General features: G+C 47.0%; 1 protein-coding gene across 3 annotated transcripts in view; it reads left to right on the top strand.

Annotated features, from left to right (window-relative positions):
* Mprip (myosin phosphatase Rho interacting protein) overlaps window positions 1-21500 on the top strand; it is a 123322-nt gene that overhangs the window by 88363 nt on the left and 13459 nt on the right. For 2 of the 3 annotated variants that reach the window (XM_055594223.1, XM_055594224.1), the window contains exons 12-18: window positions 3394-3483; window positions 5776-5882; window positions 6637-7207; window positions 8981-9097; window positions 18556-18703; window positions 19592-19709; window positions 20710-20869. In XM_055594223.1, the coding sequence (XP_055450198.1) occupies window positions 3394-3483; window positions 5776-5882; window positions 6637-7207; window positions 8981-9097; window positions 18556-18703; window positions 19592-19709; window positions 20710-20869 (1311 nt within the window). Of the gene's footprint in view, window positions 1-3393; window positions 3484-5775; window positions 5883-6636; window positions 7208-8980; window positions 9098-11594; window positions 15399-18555; window positions 18704-19591; window positions 19710-20709; window positions 20870-21500 lie in introns of all 3 variants that reach the window. The other variant, XM_055594225.1, reaches the window with a different exon arrangement.

The raw sequence follows: 21500 nt of genomic DNA, 5'->3' as shown, positions 1-21500 counted from the left end.
CACCTCAGATATTATGGTCATCCACTGAGGCCTTGAATTAGCTATCTTGGTGCAGTGGGTTTTGGTAACTTTGTTTTCTGTGTTCTTTCAAGAACAATGAACAATGAAGTGGGGCTGGAGAGATGGCTCAGCTGTTAAGAGCATTTGGTTTCCAGCACCTCTATAGTAGCTCACTACCATCTGTAACTCCAGTTCCAAGAGATTTGATGTCCTCTTCTGACCTCCGCAGGCTTCAGGCACACATGTGACCTGTGCATACACACATACAAATAAAATAAATGTAAGAAACAGAAGAACAGTGAGCTTAGTACTCAGGGTGAACTCAGTTCTAGTGTTGTTGTCTCTGGTAAGATTGTGTGTTGAATTGAGTCACTGGACAGATTAACTTATATCTTGCTCTGCCTTGTTGTGGTAGGGGAACTTATATTTTAAAAATATTTTTTGTGTGTTAGGGCATAGGGCGGAGAACACTTATACCATGGAACCCTAGTGGATGTCAGAGGACAATTTGTGGGTATCAGTCCTCTCCTACCATGTTGGTCTTGGGGACTGACTTGGCAGCAGGCACCTTTACCTGATGAGTCATTTTCCTACCACCCCTAGAAGACCAAAAAGGGACTCTGCTTCACCTACCAAAATTCTTTTGAACAACCTGACAGGTCTGTGTCCTGATTTTCCCTGCTGACTCCATCTGGGGTCCTCAGAATCACCCACCCGTCTTCGAGAATTTCACATTTGCCATCCATGCTTGTATAAGTTTTTAAAAAGGAAAGAATCTCTTGGGCTGGTTTGTGTATTTAAATTCTTGTGATCAGCCTTCAAGGCATAAAGAGGAAGGCTGCCTATGTGATAGGCGGGTACAGATTTTGTAAGTTGTTAGCTCTGACCAAAGGTAGACCTCATACTCTAAATTGTATGTTTGTGTGTGTGCACACAAATGAGTGTGCCACATATGGGTGTAGAGGTCAACTGGTAGGTGTTCTCTCCTTCCACCAAGTAGGTTCCAAGAACTGAACTCAGGTCATCAGGCTTGGTCACAAGCACCATTACCTGCTGAAGTTTCTTACCTGCATCCAGAGAGATATTTAGTAAACTGTGTTGGGAAAGTCAAAACTGCTAACAGAACTGTGTTGACCTAGCACTGATGGTACAGAGGCAGAAGCAGAAAAAACGGCCAAAGTCAGATTGTACCAACAGTCAGTGGACTTGTATTGCTCTACAGTTAATGATGTTTAAAAAACAACAACATAGGTCCTGGTGTTTTTAAGTCCCAGCCTTTGAATGCCATTCTCTTTAGTGTCTTTTGACTTTTTTAGTACTTCGATTGTGTGTGTACATGTGCATGACCTTCAGTGTGTGGGCACACACACTTCACAGCTCATCTGAGGGTGACTGTGAAGTTGATTCTTTCCCACTGCCTTTACATGTCTTCTGGGGGTGGAAATCAGGTCATGGGGTGTGTGTGGGAAGCACTGTTACAGAGCAGCCCCTTTTGAGTGTCTTTACAGGAGATATCTGTCAGTCACTTGGCTGCATGCTAAAGCCTTACAGGAACACACATATCCATATGATGACTGAGTTATTGACTGAACTAGCCATGTCTTTGTAGAATATTATTTGAAGAAACAGCTGAGAGTTTGGCAGGCATTTTCATGAAAATAAAACCTTTTTGCAAAGGACAACATGAGGGTTCACAACTATCTGTACCTACAGTTCCAAGGGATCCAATGCTACTTACTGGCAAACACTACTCACCAATGGTACATTAACAGGCATTCAGATATAACATCCCGTATAAAAAGAAATCTTAAAAAAAAAAAAAAAAAAAAAGAAAAGAAAAGAAAAAGAAAAACCTAGTCTAGGCACAGTGACACATACAAAGACACATATAGTCTTTGCTACTCAAGATACTGAAGCAGGAGGATCACATCAAGTTAAGAATTTGAGACCAACTGAGGCAGTAATCAGAGACCCTGTCTCAAGAAAAGAAACTGAGAAAGTTGGAAGGTTTATATTCATAATCTAAACAGCTTCTCTTTATCTGCAAGCTCTGCTGATGAAATAGGCAGTACACAAGCAAATTTTGTTTCTGCAGAATGAACTGTGTAGACATTTGAAAGTTCTGCATAGTTTAATACTGTCTGCTATGTTATGTTATGTTATGTTATGTTATGTTATGTTATGTTATGTTGTTATGTTATAGAACATGCCTGGCAAAGGAGCTGTTCAAAGGGTAGAACTGTGTGAATTTCATTGTTAACAACACAGAAAATTCACCAATAGGACTGCAAATTCCACATTGTAGTTAAGCTTTGAGACATAGCTACTCATCAAGGAAGGCCAGCCAGTTCCTTGAAGAGTCTTCCTTTTCCATCTCTGTGTTAGACCACTTCTTCATGTGTGTTAACTAAAATTGTGTGTGGACAACTGAGTGCAGAAGTAGAAGAGTGGAGCTGGAGAGAGGTTAAGAGCATTGCTTGCTCTTCCAGGCGTCCTGAGTTCAATTCCCAGCAACCACATGGTGGCTGACGACCATCTATAATGAGATCTGGTGCCCTCTTCTGGTGTTCAGGTGTACATGCAGACTGAACATTGTATACATAATAAAATAAATAAATCTTAAAAAAAAAAAAGAACTTAAAAAAACAAACAAACAAAAAGAAGTAGACGAGCACAGCATCATCTTTAGCATGAGATGTCGAGGCCTGCACAGGTGTAAACCCTGCTGCTCCACCAGTGATTGGTAATCATGTTTTGATTTTTTAGACATTTTAATTTTAACATGAAATAGATTTAGTATGTGATTCAAACTAGCTTTACGCTTGCAGCACTCCTTTTCAGCCTTTAAATGCTTAAATTGTAGATGTGGACCATAACACCCAGGTTTTATTAAGGTTTTCCTTAAATAAATGAATAATGTTTTAAAATTTCTATTTTTTTTTTCTTTTTTTATCATTTATTACAGTTCAGTTTGTATCCCGGCTTTGGCCCCCTCCTTTGTCTCCTCCCAACCTCACCCTATAAAATTTCTATTTTCAGTACAGAAATTATCATCAATAGGTGAACTCCACACAGACGAAACTCTTAGACAGTGTCTTTGTTTTCTGTTGCTGTGGTAAGCTCCATGACCTACAGAAATCTAACCAGCACAGAGGCTCTCCTCACTTTTTAAGCATGTAAAAGGATTTTAATAACAAAACATTTGGGGATCACTGCAGTGGGATTTCTTTGGCTAGATGCACAGAGAAATGATGGTATACTTACCCCAAGGGAGGGGGTTAGATCTAGAAGTTGTAGGACAGCTGGTCATGGTCCAGTTCTGTGAAGATATTCAGTGGAAGATAATCTAGAGAGAATCTGAATCTCCTCACACCCTCTCATTTTTCTCTGCAGGCAGCTGACCTAGATGGAGAAATTGACTTGTCCACTTGTTATGATGTTACCGAGTATCCAGTCCAGAGAAACTATGGGTTTCAGATACATGTGAGTCAGGGGGTGGATGGTATTGACAACAAGGGTTCTATCTTAATGTGTTGTGGTCAGCATTCAGTCTTTCCTGATAACAGTGCCATCTCCATCCTATGGCTGCTGACCTGTACTTTTGATACATGGGATGGACAAAAAGATGGGTTTCTGCATCTTTCTCCTCAAGGCTTTTGAAAGGCTTTGTTGCCGTAATTGCTCTTTTATTTTTAATGTTGGAATATAGGACCATTGGAAGGATGAAGAGTCTGGGGAGTAAAAGATAAAGGGCTACCTAGAATCAAGTTAAGGACATTTGCCTTCTTCAGTGAGGTTTCAGCTGGGTTACTCTCCTTTTATCTATCTCTAATCCCACATACACAGTTAGTGTTCTTTTTGGTGTGGGAATCTGCCCCTTACATCATCTTGTCACTGTCACTATCAAATGAGGGTCCTAGGCAGATCCCAGTAGCTCTCTAGTCAACCAGAATTCTGGACATGTCCCAGGAGCAAGTCAAAGCCACGCCCCACTTTGGGGTGAACCTTTGTAATCTCTCACCGAAATCTTTGGAGTGATGGCAAGTAGAATAGGCACTAGGGTTTGACTTCAAGCTCAAGGCTGGCATTCTCTGGGCTCCCTGGGGAAAGAACTTTATGGTTTAGGGACCTAGAACTCAACTTATTGCTGTGTTCAGTTGTTCAGACACACTTAATGGCTGACTGAGACCCACCAGACTTAGATGGGACCAAACCACACCCCTGAAGGCCAGTGGATTTGATCTTAAGAGGAGCATGGCAGCTGTTCCTAAGTGACTGACCATGGCTCCATTGCATGTACTGGGTGTCTAGGGAAGGAGCAACAGCTGTTCCCATGGCCTTGCTCCTTGCTGCCTAACTGCAATGTCCCTATCCTCTGAGAAGGAGACAGACATTCCCGGAATCTGAATGTAGAGAAGAACCTCTTCTTTGCAATGATTCCTGGCTTTTTCCCCATCTTCAGCCTGACTAGCAGATGTCTCAAGGCAGTGCCTGCTCTCTGCCCATATTAGCCAAAGCCAGTGGTGGGTCTGGTCTCCTGCCCTGTGGGTTTATCAGAAGAGGGTGCTAATGCAGAAGGTAGGCGAAAGATGGCACATGAGAATAGCAAGTGCATGTCAGGACAAATGCTGTCTCGAGGTTTGGAAGAACTGACATTTATGGGCACCAGGAATGTGGCTTGGTTAGTTAGATATATCTGGCAGAACTCGCATGAGAGATGGGGGCACTTAGAAGGGAAACCAGGCAGGTAGTAGTTGTGTGGTGGGCAAGGAAGGAAGGAACTGAAGGTGCCAGGGAGGAACTTCAAGCGAGGTAGGACCAGAGAGGTCCTGTAACCCATGGTGTTTTGAGGATTCAGAGACTACACAGTAGAGATGGATCCTCTGCAATCCTAGCCAGTGGAGAGTTTGAGGCAGTGATAGGTCTTTTGAGAGCATGAGCTTGGCAAGTAGCAGGAAAGCTCTCCTGCATAGCTGAGGCCAAACCACCTCCATCAAGAGGTTGAATGGTCTGGCTTAGAATGTGAATGGGTCCCATGCTGCTGTGGGACAACGCCAAGGTTGTATTCCTTGATGAGGAATGAGCCAGGTGTGACAGTCCACCATGGAGGAAAAGGTCGGTCAATACAATAGCCCATATGTTGTCTGCCACACCAGTACCTGCCCCAAACTGTCTTGGTTTCATTTTTGTACTAGCTGATGTGCTAGCAGGCTCCTGATAGTTTTGGATTCCTTTTTCCCATCTGGAGAATCCCTGCTGTCAACAGATTGCTCCTGACTCCTGTCCAGCCAATGATGCCCTGACCCTCCATCACCTTTCCTCTGCCACTGCTTTAGCTCTCATTACCTAGACGGTGACAGGAGTGGTGTGGTGCATCTTTCTGCCCTTTCAGTGCAGGAGGAGATACAAGGCAGCCCCTCTGTCACTCTGTGCATCTATGTGGAGGCTATGGGATGCTAGGCCTGGGCCACCACTCTCCTTGATCGTGTCTTTGTCCCTAGGGCTAACAAGAGCTTCTTGAGGAGAGGGACACATATGATCATCTTTGTGCAGGCTACTAGTGAGTGTGTACTGCATTGTTAAGGGGACACCCAGTTCACCACTCCCTAAGTGTGGCCCTAATTAGTCTTCCTGTCTCAAGCAGGTCATGTACAACACTTCTAGGAAAGTCACCTAGCCTAACTCTTTTCTCTGAGGGACTGTGTTTACTTTAGAGATGGGAGGCAGCAGTCACTCCCATGGGCTGACCATTGATGGTTAGTATTTTTTGTGTAGACCAAGGAGGGTGAGTTCACCCTGTCAGCTATGACATCTGGCATACGACGGAATTGGATCCAGACCATTATGAAACATGTACTCCCAACAGCCCCAGATGTGACCAGGTAAGATGGACATCTTGCTAATTGCCACATTGCCTGAGGCCTGGGCCCAGCTGCACCACAACATGAAGTCCTTTCCTCCTTCTGGCCCACTATCAGCTGGCTATGTTTGTCCTCTGTGATTCATTTGTCTTTCTGCCTCTGCTGGCCTTTCTTCTGTTAAGCTGACCTGGTCAGCCACACAAGTCACCTTCATGCCCACATTTGAAAATGTCTTTTAACATGCTATAGTGTGTATTTCTCAGAACATGTGACATGCCTCTGCTTCCTCACTCTGACCTGTCATGCCTGTAGCCACAATGAGGTTTTTGTTTTTGTTTTTCCAATCAAGCTGATGGTGTGTCCTGTTTATTGAAATCCCTGAGAACTTCTAGAGAGGGCTAGTTCTCAATCACTGTCACTGTTCTGTCACTGCATAGTATAGGGTTGCTTCTCACCAAGTGTCTGGACAGTGGCTAGACCCTTCTGTCCTGTGGGACTTACAGAAATCCATTGGTTTTATCCCCATGATCCATGGTAGGACCACCATGACACTCCCTGCATATCATGACACTCCATTTTAAAGAATGAGAACTGAGATCTCAGGAACAGCTAAGGCTCTTTCCGTCCCCCAAGGGAGAACCAAACACAAGTGCAGCATTCTTCCCTCTACACTTACAAACCACTTTGGGGATCAGAACAGGTGTAGGCTGGCCCTATGACCTGCTAAAATGTCCAAGCTCCCTGACAGGTCCCGTGTTTCCTTACTGCCCCACAGCTCATTGCCTGAGGAAAAGAATAAAAGCACATCTTTTGAGACCTGCTCAAGGCCTAATGAGAAGCAAGAAACCGAAGCAGCAGACCCAGATCCTGAGCAGAAGAAGAGCCGTGCTCGAGAGCGGAGACGGGAGGGCCGCTCCAAGACCTTTGACTGGGCTGAATTCCGACCAATCCAACAGGCCCTGGCACAAGAAAGAGCCAGCACTGTGGGATCTTCTGATGCTGGTGACCCGGGGTGTGTTGAAGCTGAGCCAGGTGAGCTGGAGCGTGAACGAGCTCGACGGCGAGAAGAGCGCCGCAAGCGCTTTGGGATGCTGGACACTGTTGATGGACCGGGTTTGGAGGACACAGCCCTACGTATGGACATCGACCGGAGCCCAGGGCTGCTGGGAACCTCTGACCTCAAGACACAGAATGTCCACGTGGAAATTGAGCAGCGGTGGCACCAAGTGGAGACCACCCCTCTCAGGGAGGAAAAACAGGTGCCCATCGCCCCTCTGCACCTATCCTTGGAGGACAGAAGTGAGCGGCTCTCCACACATGAGCTCACTTCTCTGCTAGAGAAGGAGGTAATGTGGGCAGCCCCCTTCCTGCATGGAAAAGAAAGTGACTCAATACAGCCCTATGGAGGAATAGAAACGTGGCCTGGGGATGTGGTGAGATGGGGTGGAGAGGCATTACATGGAACATCCTGACAGCATAGTACAGAGCCATATAAGCTAGCCCCTGTGTTCATAGCATGAGATTCTCATCAAATGTGCCCACATTAGGTCTGCACATACATTTATATCTCACTAGTGAGTTCTGTGACCAAAGAAGTTACAGGACGAATATCCTTAATCCACAAGTCCCAAATGCTCCAAAAATCCGAAAAGTGTCAGCATCACACAAGCAGAAAATTCCCTACTGTGAAGTTTTGTTTATGTATAATTAGAAACACTATACTATAAAAGACTAGTGGTTTGGCCCCGATGTGACAGTATTTGCATAATTCACAAAGTAGCAAATCTCCAGCATTGGCAAAACAAAACAAAATGTCCGAATCATATGTATAAACCAGTGTGTATAAAGATGTAACATTATTGAAGTTCATATTTGGATTTGGCCCCATCTCCCAAACTGCTCATTATAGTTATACGGTTTCTCCAGAATCATTTCAAAAACAAAACAACCCTAAGCTCCAGCATAATCACATGAGGTGTTTGAGATGTGTGCCCATCCTCCAGGCTTCTGTCTGGTTTTGTTGTATGAAGTTCCTCATTAAGTTTCAGGCATATTCTGAACACTTTCCATAAGAGCTAGTTGAAGGTCTGCCACATCAGCACATCTCTCTTTTCCTTTTTTTTTTTTTTTTTTTTTTTTTTTTCTATTTTATTAAGTGCATGTGCCTGGTAGATCACTAGCACCAACACTTTGACTTTTTCATTTTCTGTATTTATTTTAAAAAATAACAGGTAAAATGAAATGAGGTAATTCAAACATATAACTCTAGGCTACCAAAATGAGCCCTCTGGCCTGCAGTATGCATACTGAGGTGTGTGTTTGTTTTTAGAGACAGGGTTTCTCTGTGTAGCCCTGGCTATCCTGGAACACATTTTGTTGAGCAGGCTGGCCTTGAACTCACAGAGATGCAGTTGCCTCTGCTTTCCAAGTGGTAGGAGTAAAGGCGTGTGCCCAATCGAATACTGAGTTCTTGACTAAAGAGCAGTCTGGAGTTCAGTGTTTAACGTCCCCATAACATGGCCCAGCAGAGTAGGGCAGCCCTACAGCAGAGCCGCAGGGACGATCTTAGAATTTGGGGGAAGGTGGCTGGTGTCTTTGAAGCTGTTGAAAACAAGAATGTAGAGCATTTACAGGTTTCCATGCCTAATTTGAGGATGTATTGGAACTTTATTTGAAATCTACTCTGTAAACCTGCTTAGATAGAATAGTTAGTAGGACCTGAAAGTGAGACCTACATGCTATGCCAAGGACCCCCCACACACACACACACAATCTTCCTCCTGACAAAGATGTGACGCCTTCTCTTCTCAGTGGAGCACAGCCACCAGAGAGGTTCCCCAGAGAGGAACCCTGCCACATGGGCTATCCAGCCTGCATAGTACAACTGTGAGCCAGTGTGGAAGCTTGTTGCGGCTCCCTGAGGCAAGAACAGGGCAATGTGTCCCTTCGCCACCAGAGGGGAGCAATTGTGCTGATGTTGTGCACAGTTCCACACGCTGCATATCTGATCGATCTGAGGCCAGTGAACACTCCCCACTGACCACCTGTGGTCGGCTGCTTTTGTTTATTGTCATCATGTTTGTGAAGTGTTACGTGTGTTTGTTTGTTTTCACCAACAGCTGGAGCAGAGCCAGAAAGAGGCCTCGGATCTTCTAGAGCAGAACCGGCTTCTGCAGGACCAGTTAAGGGTGGCCCTGGGCCGAGAGCAGAGTGCCCGGGAGGGCTATGTGCTGCAGGTAGGGTGGGCAGCTGCCCAGTCAGCAGTACACCCAGGGGCTTCAGTGTGAAAGGTCTGCTCAGGCCCACAGGTTAGGAATGTGCAAACATGGCAAAGCTCTGGTCAACAAGGACCAGGGCTCTTAATGCTGTGGTATTCTGTACATTTTCCTTGCTGCTAGGACATCATTTGGGAGAGTATGACTCAAATCTCTACAGCTAAGGATTATCTTTTGGTCATGAAATCATTTGTGATCTCTCCTTTGGGCTTTCTAGACATTGTGCTTTTGTGAAAAACCATGTATCTGTATGTTGTTTCTCATTGTTTTCACCATAGTGAGACTAGGCCCATTGTACATACTGAAAAAACTGGGTAATACAACAGCAAGTTAAGTGCCTTTTTTAGGTCCAACAGCAAGTTAGTAACAGAGCTAGAGGTACAGCACCACCCACCTACCCCCATATCTTTTTAGCCAGTCTAAGTTTCAGCAGGATATATGACCACCTACCCAACCTAACCCAACCGGGAATAGGGTAAATGCTAGCAACTAGGTGGTGAGCCGACAGCCCAAGGCCAGTGTCCTCCTCAAGGTGTCTTCCAAAATCCCGCTGCTTTCAGATCCCTAGAGTACCCCTGGTGTGGGTGTGTCAGAACAAAAGTCTCAAGGCAACCTGGTATGAGAACAGGTGGTTTGTGTCATTGTCCTATAGCTAGCTTCCTAGGATCCATGCCAGCTGTGGGACGTGAAGGAGAAATAGTGTTGTCCTGAGTGCTGTCATGCTGGTGGGAGAGCAAATAAGTGCTAGAAAAAGTGGAATGGGATGGTAGAATTGAACTGAAGCTCCTGGCAAAGGCTAAGGATAAGACAGTGGTTTTAGATTGGTGTTAGCATCCCAAGTTCTGGTCTTGACTCTCCCACTGATCCCAGAAGTATACTCCTACTTTGAGCAGCAGCCTCCTGCCTGCGTGATTTAGAGCTAGTGTTCTCCGAAAGCCAGCTCTCAAAGACCCAGAATCTCTGCCACGTTGGTTGTTGACATGCGACCTCAGTCTTCATCACCAAGTTACAAGCAGCACTGGGCTCCGGTCGATGTCCATATGCAGGGCTGTGTCCTCCATACCTGGTTCATCAACAGTGTCCAGTTCCCTCCCCTCAGCCAAGGACCTACTTTACCTTCGTGCATATCTCTCACACTGCTGCATGTGTTCCTGGCTTACTGTCTTTACTGCACCCTCTTCCTTCCAGCAAATTAACTGCTATCCTGCTTCAGACCTTTCTGCCTGGAACTGGCCATGGAAGACATCTCCCTTATACATGGCCTACTCAGAAAGCCTTCAGGGTGTTCATTCAGCCCACCCCTACTTTAAGGGTCCTTTTCGTAAGCCTTTAGGCTGGTTCCATTATACAAGATTTGGCTTGAGACTGGTGGTAAAGACACTGCCAAAGAGCTTTGCACATTGCTAACTTGTGTCTAACATGGATCATCATGTGCATCTACACTGAAGGCCCTGTTGGTCAGCACTGGGCCAGCTTCCGCTAAAACTAATAATGATTACCCCTGAAATACTTGCAGTCAAAAGTGAGAAGGGGCAAGGGACCTGTGGGGCACTGAGGGTTCAGAGACGGAAGCTTGGGGTGTGGTGCTGTGCTCACTGCTGGGAGGGCTGCATGCTTTGGTGAATGTGGTGTGGAACTGGAACTTAGCTGAGTGTCACATCTGTGGTTTCCCCACCAGCAGACTGAGGGAGCCTGGGCAGGCCAGATTCTGGGTGGGGCTCTCCTGATTTACCCATACTGTCTCCCTGCTTTGTATTATTTCTGTCTCTTCTGTATGTCTCTCAGTACGGGGAGTTTTGTTTTATTTTGGGTTTTGCATGTTTCATGTTTATTTTGAGCTTTACGAAGGTTTGTTTTAGTACCACATTTTGCTTCATGATCTGCATTCCCCTTGTTCTGTCTTCTTGCAGGTAGAGATTAGTTTTCTCCTTACGGTGGAGGCCTGACTACGCTTTCTAAAGGAAATGTTCCAATGTTACTTTGCTGACATCCCTCAAGTAGTTACCTGCCTTCCTTCTCTTCCTGTTATGGAAGGAAGTGACGTCACTTTCGTGTGCCTTATGCCCTGTGCTGCTTTAATTATGTGGTCTAGAACCACATACTTTGTTTTGCAAAACAAATGCGGTTTCTTTTGTCCTTCGGTCTCCGTTGTACTTCTCAGTGTGTTCCATTATACAGCTTTATTTGGTTTATTTCTTCTAGATACTGTTTTTTGATGTTTTTGTCCATGTGTTCTGTTTATGTGGAAGCAGCTATATTTACAAAAAAAAAAAAAAAAAAAAAAAACCTACATTAATTTGATTTTTTTTTTCTTAAATGAAGAAAAAAAAAAGTTGTGCAAAGGATTAAAGCCAAACCTACCAACGAGCTATTCTATGATTGATCCTGGCCAGAGGTGTGACACTCAGAACAGGGTGGCCTGAGTGTTACTAACCAGTATTTAATCGGTTTTTTTAAGACTGAAGTGGCCATCTCCCCATCGGGTGCCTGGCAGAGGCTCCATAGAGTCAACCAAGACCTCCAAAGTGAGCTGGAAGCCCAGTGCCGGCGGCAGGAGCTCATCACACAGCAGATTCAGACCCTGACACAGAGCTATGGGGAGGCCAAGGATGCGATCCGGCACCATGAGGCTGAGATCCAGACCCTGCAGACAAGACTTGGCAATGCCGCTGCAGAGCTAGCCATTAAGGAACAGGCTCTAGCCAAACTCAAGAGTGAGCTGAAGCTGGAGCAGGGCAAGGTTCGTGAGCAGCTGGAGGAGTGGCAGCACAGCAAGGCCATGCTGAGTGGCCAGCTGAGGGCCAGTGAGCAGAAGCTCAAAAGCACAGAAGCCCTGCTATTAGAGAAGACACAGGAACTGAGGGACCTAGACACACAGCAGACATTGCAACGGGACCGCCAGAAGGAGGTGCAGAGGCTGAAGGAATGCATTGCTGAGCTCAGCCAACAGCTGGGTACCAGTGAGCAGGCCCAGCGTCTGATGGAGAAGAAGTTGAAGAGGAACTATACGTTGTTGCTGGAGAGCTGTGAGCAGGAGAAGCAAGCACTGCTGCAGAACCTGAAGGAAGTAGAGGACAAAGCTAGTGCCTATGAGGAACAGCTACAAGGCCATGTCCAGCAAGTGGAAGCCCTCCAGAAAGAAAAGCTGAGTGAAACATGCAAAGGCAGTGAGCAGGTACATCAGCTAGAGGAAGAGCTGGAGGCCCGGGAGGCCAGCATCCGCCAATTAGCCCAGCATGTACAGAGCCTCCATGATGAGCGGGATCTCATCAAGCAGCAGTTTCAAGAGCTCATGGAACGTGTGGCCACATCTGATGGCGATGTGGCTGAGCTTCAAGAGAAGCTGAGGGGAAGAGAAGCTGACTACCAGAGCCTGGAGCACTCACACCACAGGGTCTCTGTCCAGCTACAGAGTGTGCGCACTCTGTTGAGACAAAAGGAAGAAGAACTGAAGCATATTAAGGAAGCACATGAGAGAGTTCTGGAAAAGAAAGACCAAGACCTCAATGAAGCTTTGGTTAAAATGATTGCCTTAGGCAGCAGCTTAGAGGAAACAGAAATTAAGCTGCAGGAAAAGGAAGAGTGTCTAAGGAGATTTGTTACTGATTCTCCAAAGGATGCCAAAGAGCCTCAGAGTACCACAGAGTCAACGGAGGAGGACGGTGGCATTTTGCCATTAGGCTCAATCACCAGAGTATTTCCAGGCTTTCCCCACTCCCAGGCAGAGGATGAAGATCCAAGTGTTGGCCTGGGGGAGGAGGGTAGCAGTGGTAGCCTCTGCAGAGAGGAGAACATGGTACCCCCAAAGTCTGTGGATGTGCCTGACCGGGAGGGGCATCTGCAAAGCACATCTAAGTCTGACCTGGGAGCCCCTATAAAAAGGCCAAGAATCCGGTTCTCCACAATCCAGTGTCAAAGGTACATACACCCTGAGGGGTGTGCAAAGGCCTGGACTAGCAGCACATCATCAGACACCAGCCAGGACCAGTCACCCTCAGAGGATAGTGTGTCCTCAGAAGCTACCCCTAACACACTCCCTGCAGCTGCAGATGCTGAAACATATATCTCTATAATCCACTCTCTGGAGACAAAGCTCTTTGTCACAGAAGAGAAGCTCAAAGACGTGACTATGAGGCTGGAGAGCCAGCAGGGCCAGAGTCAGGAGGCGCTGCTTGCACTGCACCAGCAGTGGGCTGGCACTGAGGCACAGTTGCAGGAGCAGCTCCGTGCCAGCTTGCTACAGGCTAGTGCACTGGCCTCTCAGCTAGAGCAGGAGAGGCAGCAGAAGGCCACGAACATTGAGCACCACCCCGGGGAGCTGGAAGACTTCCAAGTCAAAAATAGCCAAGCCCTGACATGTTTGGAAAGCTGTTGGAAAAAGCTAAGGTCTCTGCCATGGGCTGACCAAGAGGAAGGACAGGATGCATGTGTGGCCTCCCTGGCTAACATAGAGAGTATGCTTGTGAGTGCCATCAAGACCCTTCAGCCATGGGCACCCCCTGCAGATAGCAGGACACAGGCTGAGCCAGAGAAGGGGCACCCCATGGAAAGTGGCGTGGCGGCCCCTGTGCAGCAGCCCTGCCAGCCCCTATTGAATGAGCAGGAGCACAGGAAACTGCTTTCCGCTCAAATAGTCCTGGAGGCCTCACTCATCAACCAAATAGCTGACTCTCTAAAGAACACCACCTCAGGTGTGTATGGTGTTCTCTGTGAGCTTGCGCAGTCAGGGGAATGGCCATTGAAGGAAGAAAGTGCTGCCCGCTCTGCTGGGTCTCCAATGGAGATCTGGGCCAAGAAGTTGCTGGTGAACGGTGAGTTCTGGAGCCAGGTTGAGTCTCTAAGTAAGCACCTAGGGACAGTGGGAGAAGAAGCAGCCTGCACGTCAGGAGACGGGCAGCAGCGTATTCCACAAAGTCTGGCTGATGCCACATGGATTCGTGCAGAGCTCAGCTATGCCACACAATCAGTAAGAGAATTGTTCCACCATAGGCTGCAGCGCATACAGGAGACCCTACAGGGGACCCAGGCAGCCCTACAGCAGCACAAGTGCATGCTGGGAGAAATCTTGGGAGCCTACCAAACCCCAGACTTTGAAAGCGTAATACAGCAGATATTAGAAACCCTTAGGCATCCAACTGACAGGGAGAACCAGGTGCAGACATCCTGGGACCAGAGCCCATTAGGAGAGGTACTGGGGCCAGCCACAGATGGCTCCCAAGAGCCTTTGCAGGCTTTCCGTCAGAGCCCTGAAGTCTTTGCTGGCATTCAGGATGAGCTGGCCCAGCAGCTGAGAGAAAAGGCTAGCATCCTTGAGGAGATTTCCACTGCCTTGCCAGCCTTGCCTCCCACAGAGCCACTTGGGGGTTGCCAGAGGCTTCTGCAGATGTCCCAGCATCTCTCATATGATGCTTGTCTAGAGGGCCTTGGTCAGTATTCTTCATTACTGGTTCAAGACGCAATTATTCAGGCTCAAGTGTGCTATGCTGCGTGCAGAATTCGGCTGGAGTATGAAAAGGAGCTGCGCTTTTACAAGAAGGCCTGTCAGGAGGCCAGGGGAGCTTCATGCCAGAAGCGTGCACAAGCAGTTGGGGCCCTGAAGGAGGAGTATGAAGAACTTCTCCACAAGCAGAAGAATGAGTACCAGAAGGTTATCACCCTCATTGAAAAGGAAAACACTGAGCTCAAGGCCAAAGTGAGCCAGATGGACCATCAGCAGAGATGTCTACAAGAAGCAGAAAGCAAACACAGTGAGAGCATGTTTGCCCTACAGGGCAGGTATGAGGAAGAGATCAGGTGCATGGTGGAACAGCTGAGCCACACCGAAAATACACTGCAGGCTGAGCGTAGCCGGGTTCTCAGCCAGCTAGATGCTTCAGTCAAAGACAGGCAGGCCATGGAACAGCAACACGTGCAGCAAATGAAGATGCTGGAGGACAGGTTCCAGCTGAAGGTCCGGGAACTGCAGGCCGTTCATCAAGAGGAACTGAGGGCCTTGCAGGAACACTACATATGGAGCCTGCGGGGAGCACTAAGCCTCTCCCAACCTTCACACCCAGATTCCACACTGGCCCCTGCGCCATCTGAGCCCAGATCTGTGCCAGCAGCCAAGGATGAGGCTGAATCCATGACAGGGCTACGAGAACGAATCCAGGAGCTGGAGGCCCAAATGGATGCTATGCGAGAGGAGCTGGGCCACAAAGAGCTGGAGGGTGATATGGCCACCCTGCGGGAGAAGTATCAGCGGGACTTTGAGAGCCTCAAGGTCTTTAGCACCATTTATTTTTCAGAGCCAATTCTCTTTGGTGATACAAGAAAGGGGCCATTGTGTGGGGGCAGCTAAGGTCTCAAGAGTTGGGATAGGAGGTAGTTCTTAGTTCTCAGCTGCTGTACAGGCAGAACTGACTAACATTCTGTGTCAGAAGGAAGCTAGCAAGGAAAGCAGCATCGCTATGGTAAAGGAGGGTATGGTCTTCCCATTGCTGGTCCATGCCCCAGGGTAATCTCCACACCCTTCTTCTTGCCCTCACAGAACCCCTTCTGGCTTTCAAAGTTGAGGCATCAGTCTTTGGACTGCCTCACATCTCTGAAGGGCTGTCACCCATATACCCCTTCTCAGCACAGTTGGGACTTCACAACAAGAATATTTGTAAACCAGTGTCAAGGGTTCCTTGCCTAGCCTAGCTCTCCAAGGAAGACTTAGCACTGTGTCTGAGAAGGTTTTCCCACATGTGTCTCCCAGGCTGCCTGTCATGTTTCTGTGGACAGCCTTTTTTTCTTAGACTACACTGTGTACGTGGCTGCCAGGCCACAATCATGGAATCTCTTAGGTTCCAGAGGTGGCCTGGTTGCTATGTCTTCATCTTCTTCCCTCACTGGAAGGTGAACAGGCCCCAAGGGTGCCTGCATCTGGTTCTAGCTGTCTTTTTGCAGGCCACTGTTTCTGCCACACTGTCACAGCTGTAGCTCAGCAGAACATCTATGACTTTCTCAGTACCCTTTTCCTTCATCCTGAAGGGAAACAATTCAGTTTCCCTTTGCCTCTCTCTACGTGTTTGGCTACTAACCAAACACAAAAGAAGTTGGGGTTTTCACCATTCTTTTTCTGATTTCATCCAGATGTTTTAAAAACTATTAAGCATTGTGAGAAAATTTCAAAATGTGTATTCAGTGGTCCCGCAGGGAGCATGGACCACCATTGCCTATATGCATCTGCAGGAGCCTCCAACAGCCTGGGATGACTTGGTTCGGGCCTGGCAACATCATAGTCATTTAGCAGGATGTCAGAATCAGAGTGGTTGTGCTGGGCTCAAGGTTACCTAGTGGGAAATCACCTTAAAAACAAAAAGTACAGGTTGAATGTGAATATCAGGCTTGAACATATGTATGTATGTGCCCAAGAACTTCAGGCCCTCTGTGGGACTTGTGGCACAGCTGGACCCTAGACTGCCTTGCGAGAGCCCAGCAGGGAGTAGTTTCTCTCTGTCCGGATCAGGGAGCCCGGGCTGTTACCGCTGCCTCAACCTCACTTGCCATAAGTCCGCTTCTTAGTCACTGCAGAACTTGTTTTGGTTCTAGGGATGATTTTAAAAACTAAAATTTGGAGCTGGGGAAACAGCTCGGTGTTTAAAGTGCTTGCAAGTATGACAATAGGAGTTTGGCTTCCCAACACTCAGGAAAATGCGAGATGGGCATGGCATGGTATGGTGTGGCCCCCTTGTAATTCTAGCACAAAACAGATGGGAGAAAGGATCCCTCAAAGAAAGCCAGCTAGCTAAAGCAGCAAGCTCTGGGTAGAAGAAATTCTGTATAAGGAAATACATTCGTTTCCAACTGTTAACCATGACGTCCATGCACACAAGCACACTCAAATGTTTTTGTTATTGTTTGTTTGGGTTTTGTTTTGTGTGTTTTTGTTTTGTTTTGTTTTGGTGGGGGTATTGTTTTTTTGTTGTTGTTGTTTTGTTTTGGGACAAGATTTCTCTGTGTAGCCGTGGCTGTCCTGGAAGTCCCTCTGTAGACCAGGCTGGCCCCACAGAGACCCATCCACCTCTGCCTGCCAAGTGCTGAGATTAAAGGTGTGCACTACCACCACCCAGCACACCTAATTTCCCCCAAGACAGAGTTTCTCTGTGTAACCTTCACCTGCACTCGCTTTATAGACCAAGATGACCTCAAACTCTCCGAGGTGCACCTTCCTCTGCCTCCCTGAGTGCTGGGATTACAGGTGTGCGCCACTCATGGCTCGCTCAAATTTTTTAAATTGGTTTACTGAGTGACAGTTTTGAAACGTAATACATTTAACAATGAAGCAACCTAGTTGTTAAATATACCTCAGTGTTTCTGTTTTAGGAGTTTTCAGCCCTGTCTTCTATGTATTCCAAAATGTTCAAATCAGAATAAAATGGAAGAGACTTTCTATAGGGCAAGCATCGGTTAAATGGACCTCAAAATCTGAAAGGAGCCAAAATCCAAAATATTGTGAGCACGGATGATATGAAACTATCTCTAGGCTGTGTGGAGTTAACTGGCACAGCACACGCACTGTGGTCAGCTCCAGGATGGGAGGAGGGTACTTTAAAGCTGCTAAATAGAGGCTCTTGGGAAGGCCCCTCAGTGATGGTTAGGCTGAGTAAAAAATGTCAAAGTGTGGTGATTCCAAATGATGGAGTTGGCCATATTACAGCCACATTCTTCCAGTTTTGTTTCGTTTTGTTTACATCATGAGAAAGCCTGTTTTGCCCAGAAGTGGCTATCACAAGTTTAGGCAGAATGGTCCAGTTTCAGAGTAGCTGTGAGCTGCAGGTGGAACCCAGGGCATGTACTACTGCTTGGTTAGGGAGAGCAGCCCTGAGAGGCCAGGCCGGTGGCTCTGCCTGTGGAGAATGGGGAATGAGTCCCCCTAGGACTCACATGTGTCTCTTCTGCGTGGTAAGGTGGTATGGCCCTCAGTAGGTAGCCTGCCTCTGCTCTCTTTTAAAAGAGAGAGGATAGAAGAAGGCACAGGCCAGCAGGACAGATGTTGGTACCCGCTCTGGTTCCTGTGTGGATACCATTGAGGTTTAGTAAATAGCTGAAGTGCCCTGGCTCCGAAAAATAAGTCCTGTCTAGCCCCGCCCACAGAGGATGGGTTGGGCTCTCCAGTCAGTTTACCCTTCGTTTCAGGAGGAACCTTACTTTCTCCAGCTAGCATATTTGTCTGCGTGTGTCTGCTACTGTGACCAACATAGGTAATATGTGTACTACTTGGTTCTGATGCCACATAGTCCCAGGACAAAGGCCGTATAGCTCAAATACTAGAATCACCAGCCACATCTTGAAACCATATCACTTCCTGGACCAAGCAGCTAGCCAGATTATTTATTGCATAGGACAGCCACTTGGAAGCATAGAAAACCAATAAGCCCTCTTCAATTTTACAGGCTACATGTGAACGAGGCTTTGCCGCCATGGAGGAGACACATCAGAAGAAGATTGAAGACCTCCAGAGGCAACACCAGCGAGAGTTAGAGAAGCTGCGGGAGGAGAAAGACCGCCTCCTGGCTGAGGAGACAGCTGCCACCATCTCAGGTGGGGCTAAGTCTGTGAGCACAGGTGTCTCATGTCTTGGGTTGAACCTATAGTTGAGTAGAGGATTGGCCTTAACATTGCTTTTCCCTGAGATTTAAGTTTCCCCTTAGTAGGTAGTAGTGGGTATGTGGCTGGGCAGGGTCTCTATCCTAGGCCATCCTTAAACCCCTGCTGTAGGTGAGGATAACCTTGAACTTATTCTCCTTTCTTCATCTCCCCAATGCTGCAGTAATAGACATGTACTTTCCCACCTGTTTGTATATTTCTGGACTGAACATGGCCTCATGCATATCCAGCAGGTGCTGGACCAAACTGGTACCAGCCCTAGCCTAAAGCTTTGTTTTGGAGAGAGGTATTTAAAGTGAGTCAAGGACTACCTTGAGAAGTCCATTGAGAGCCCGAGAGCCAGTGCGTCAACTGTTTGTGACACTGTAGGGCTGGTCCCCACTAGGCATCCATCACTTGGAGTACTCTTTATCAGAGCTTGAATATACTGTAACAAGTCTGTCTCAACCAAATGCTGCCATTTCTTCACATGATTAATGACAGTACAATGGTGTGTTTAGCATCAGAGAAGAAAATAGAGCAGCTTTCAGACGTTCTCATTTTATAAACTTGTGTATCAATATAAAATTGACATTTTACCTGGTTGTTTTGGAGTTTTTCTAACATAAATAGAACACACCTTGTAGACCTTGTAGAAGGAATCTTTGTGAATTCTCTCAGACCAGCCTGTTTTGGAGTCCTACTGTTGCTGGAGTTAGTGTCAACAGGGGACAGACATCACAGTTGCCTGTCCTTGGCCTTATGGAGGAACAATATAGTAGAAAGAGAGAGTGCCAGTTGTAGCCCTAGCTTTTGGTGCTGAGGGTGGTTTCCTTTCTGCAGCCATTGAAGCCATGAAGAATGCCCACCGAGAGGAGCTGGAGCGGGAGTTAGAGAAGAGCCAGCGGTCTCAGATCAGCAGCACCAATTCAGACATTGAAGCCCTGAGGCGACAGTACCTGTGAGTCACCTAGCCCTGTGAAAGTCCTGTGGAAGGGAGAGGGCTACTTGCCTAAGCCTAAGACAACTTTGAGGTTGCTGTTCAGGAGGTGAGGAGACTGTGGTTCTAAGGACAGCAGATAGTACCTTGCTCTCCTGTGGCTTAAATTAAGATTGATCCCTAAGATGCAGAGAAACAAATGTAACAAATGACATTATAAATGTCATTGTAAATCATAAAATAAGCTAGGAATGATGGCATACATTTGTTATCCTAGCACTTAAGAGACTGAGGCTGGAAGATTGCCACAAATCTGAAACCAGCCTGGGCTATATATGGAGACAATGATCTAAAACAAAACAAAGTGCCTTCTTCTTATTAGGGTTGACTACAGACACCATCCCCCAATTTGTTTGTACACTCCTACTGTATCAGTACCTTATAAGGAGCCATGGTCTGTTATGCCTGGTATACCACAGCTGTTTATGTCAAAAGTGGCCAGAGTTAGTGTTCCAGAAATCTCATGTGAACTGACTATAAAGGTAGCACCAAGTGCAGCATTGAAATACCTTGTGAATTTTCACTCTGTAGGAATCACACTGCTAGGGACCCTTGGATTAGTACCAGGAAGATTAGACTTTGCTGGGATCTCTGGAATGTGCAGGGGTCTAAAGCAACAATTCAGGTCCAACTCGGCTATACTTTGGGAATTTGGCCCTTCTGGATATAGAGTGCCGAGAACAGTACCTCCAGAGCTGGTTTCCCGTTGTGCTCACTGTCTGTGCTTTGAAATGATACAGTGCCCAAATGGGTGCTTCCCACCTGACATCTCTCAGAAACACAGCTCTGTTGTCACACTGGTTCTGCCTCCCAGAGTGCGCCAGCTGTGGGTAGCCCAGGAAAAACAAGAGTGGTTTCTGCAAAGTGTCCCTGGCATTCTCTGGGCAGACACTGTATACGGTCAGTGTCCAGCTTCCCCAGCCCTGTAGTGGGGGCAAGGCTGAGCTTTCCCTCTCTGCAGGGAGGAACTGCAGTCAGTGCAGCGGGAGCTGGAGGTCCTTTCAGAGCAGTACTCCCAGAAGTGCCTGGAGAATGCGCACCTGGCCCAAGCACTGGAGGCCGAGCGGCAGGCTCTGCGACAATGCCAGCGTGAGAACCAGGAGCTCAATGCCCACAACCAGGTAAGGCCAAGAGAACCTAGGCCTTGCCTTCACAGAGTCTACCTAGCTATAGTAGCACCACATCTGTTCTTCCTGAGTCTTAAGAATCTGGTGACTTCTCTAAATCTCTGGCTCTCTAGTTGGAGTAGCTCAGGTCTATCTCAGAATTGGGGTCTTTTGTCCTCCAGTGCCTGGGCTTATTTACCTCTCACAGTTGATTTTATCAGTCATGCTCATAGAATTCAGTACTCCTCAGGAAATTGGGGTTTGCTAGAATCAGAGCTGGCCCACATGAGTGGGTTTGTTCAGTGTAAGCTCTTCTACAACACCCTATTTTTGCCTGCCTCAAGCTTTATCATGCTTGCCCTCTCTGGTTTCTCAAGCTGTGCATTGCACTGTGGGTAGAACTACTTGGGATCACTGAACCACAGCAGTAGCTTGAAGAAGAACACTTATCAGGCAGAAAGGAAGCCTGAGAAATTTGGAGGAACAGAAGTAGAACAGTCTTTAGGAGCAAAAGGTGAGATAAGAAAATACTGCCCATAGCAGAACAATTTACTTTCTTACTTACTTTTCCCTTTCTTTCTTTCTTTCTTTCTTTCTTTTTCTTCTTCTTCTTCTTCTTCTTCTTCTTCTTCTTCTTCTTCTTCTT

Source organism: Psammomys obesus, unplaced genomic scaffold (genome assembly GCF_907164565.1).
Source record: "Psammomys obesus unplaced genomic scaffold, mPsaObe1.curated_primary_1811, whole genome shotgun sequence".
Classification (NCBI taxonomy): Eukaryota; Metazoa; Chordata; class Mammalia; order Rodentia; family Muridae; genus Psammomys; species Psammomys obesus.
Note: the sequence above shows the minus strand (reverse complement) of the source record. Positions and strands in the feature narration are given on the sequence as shown.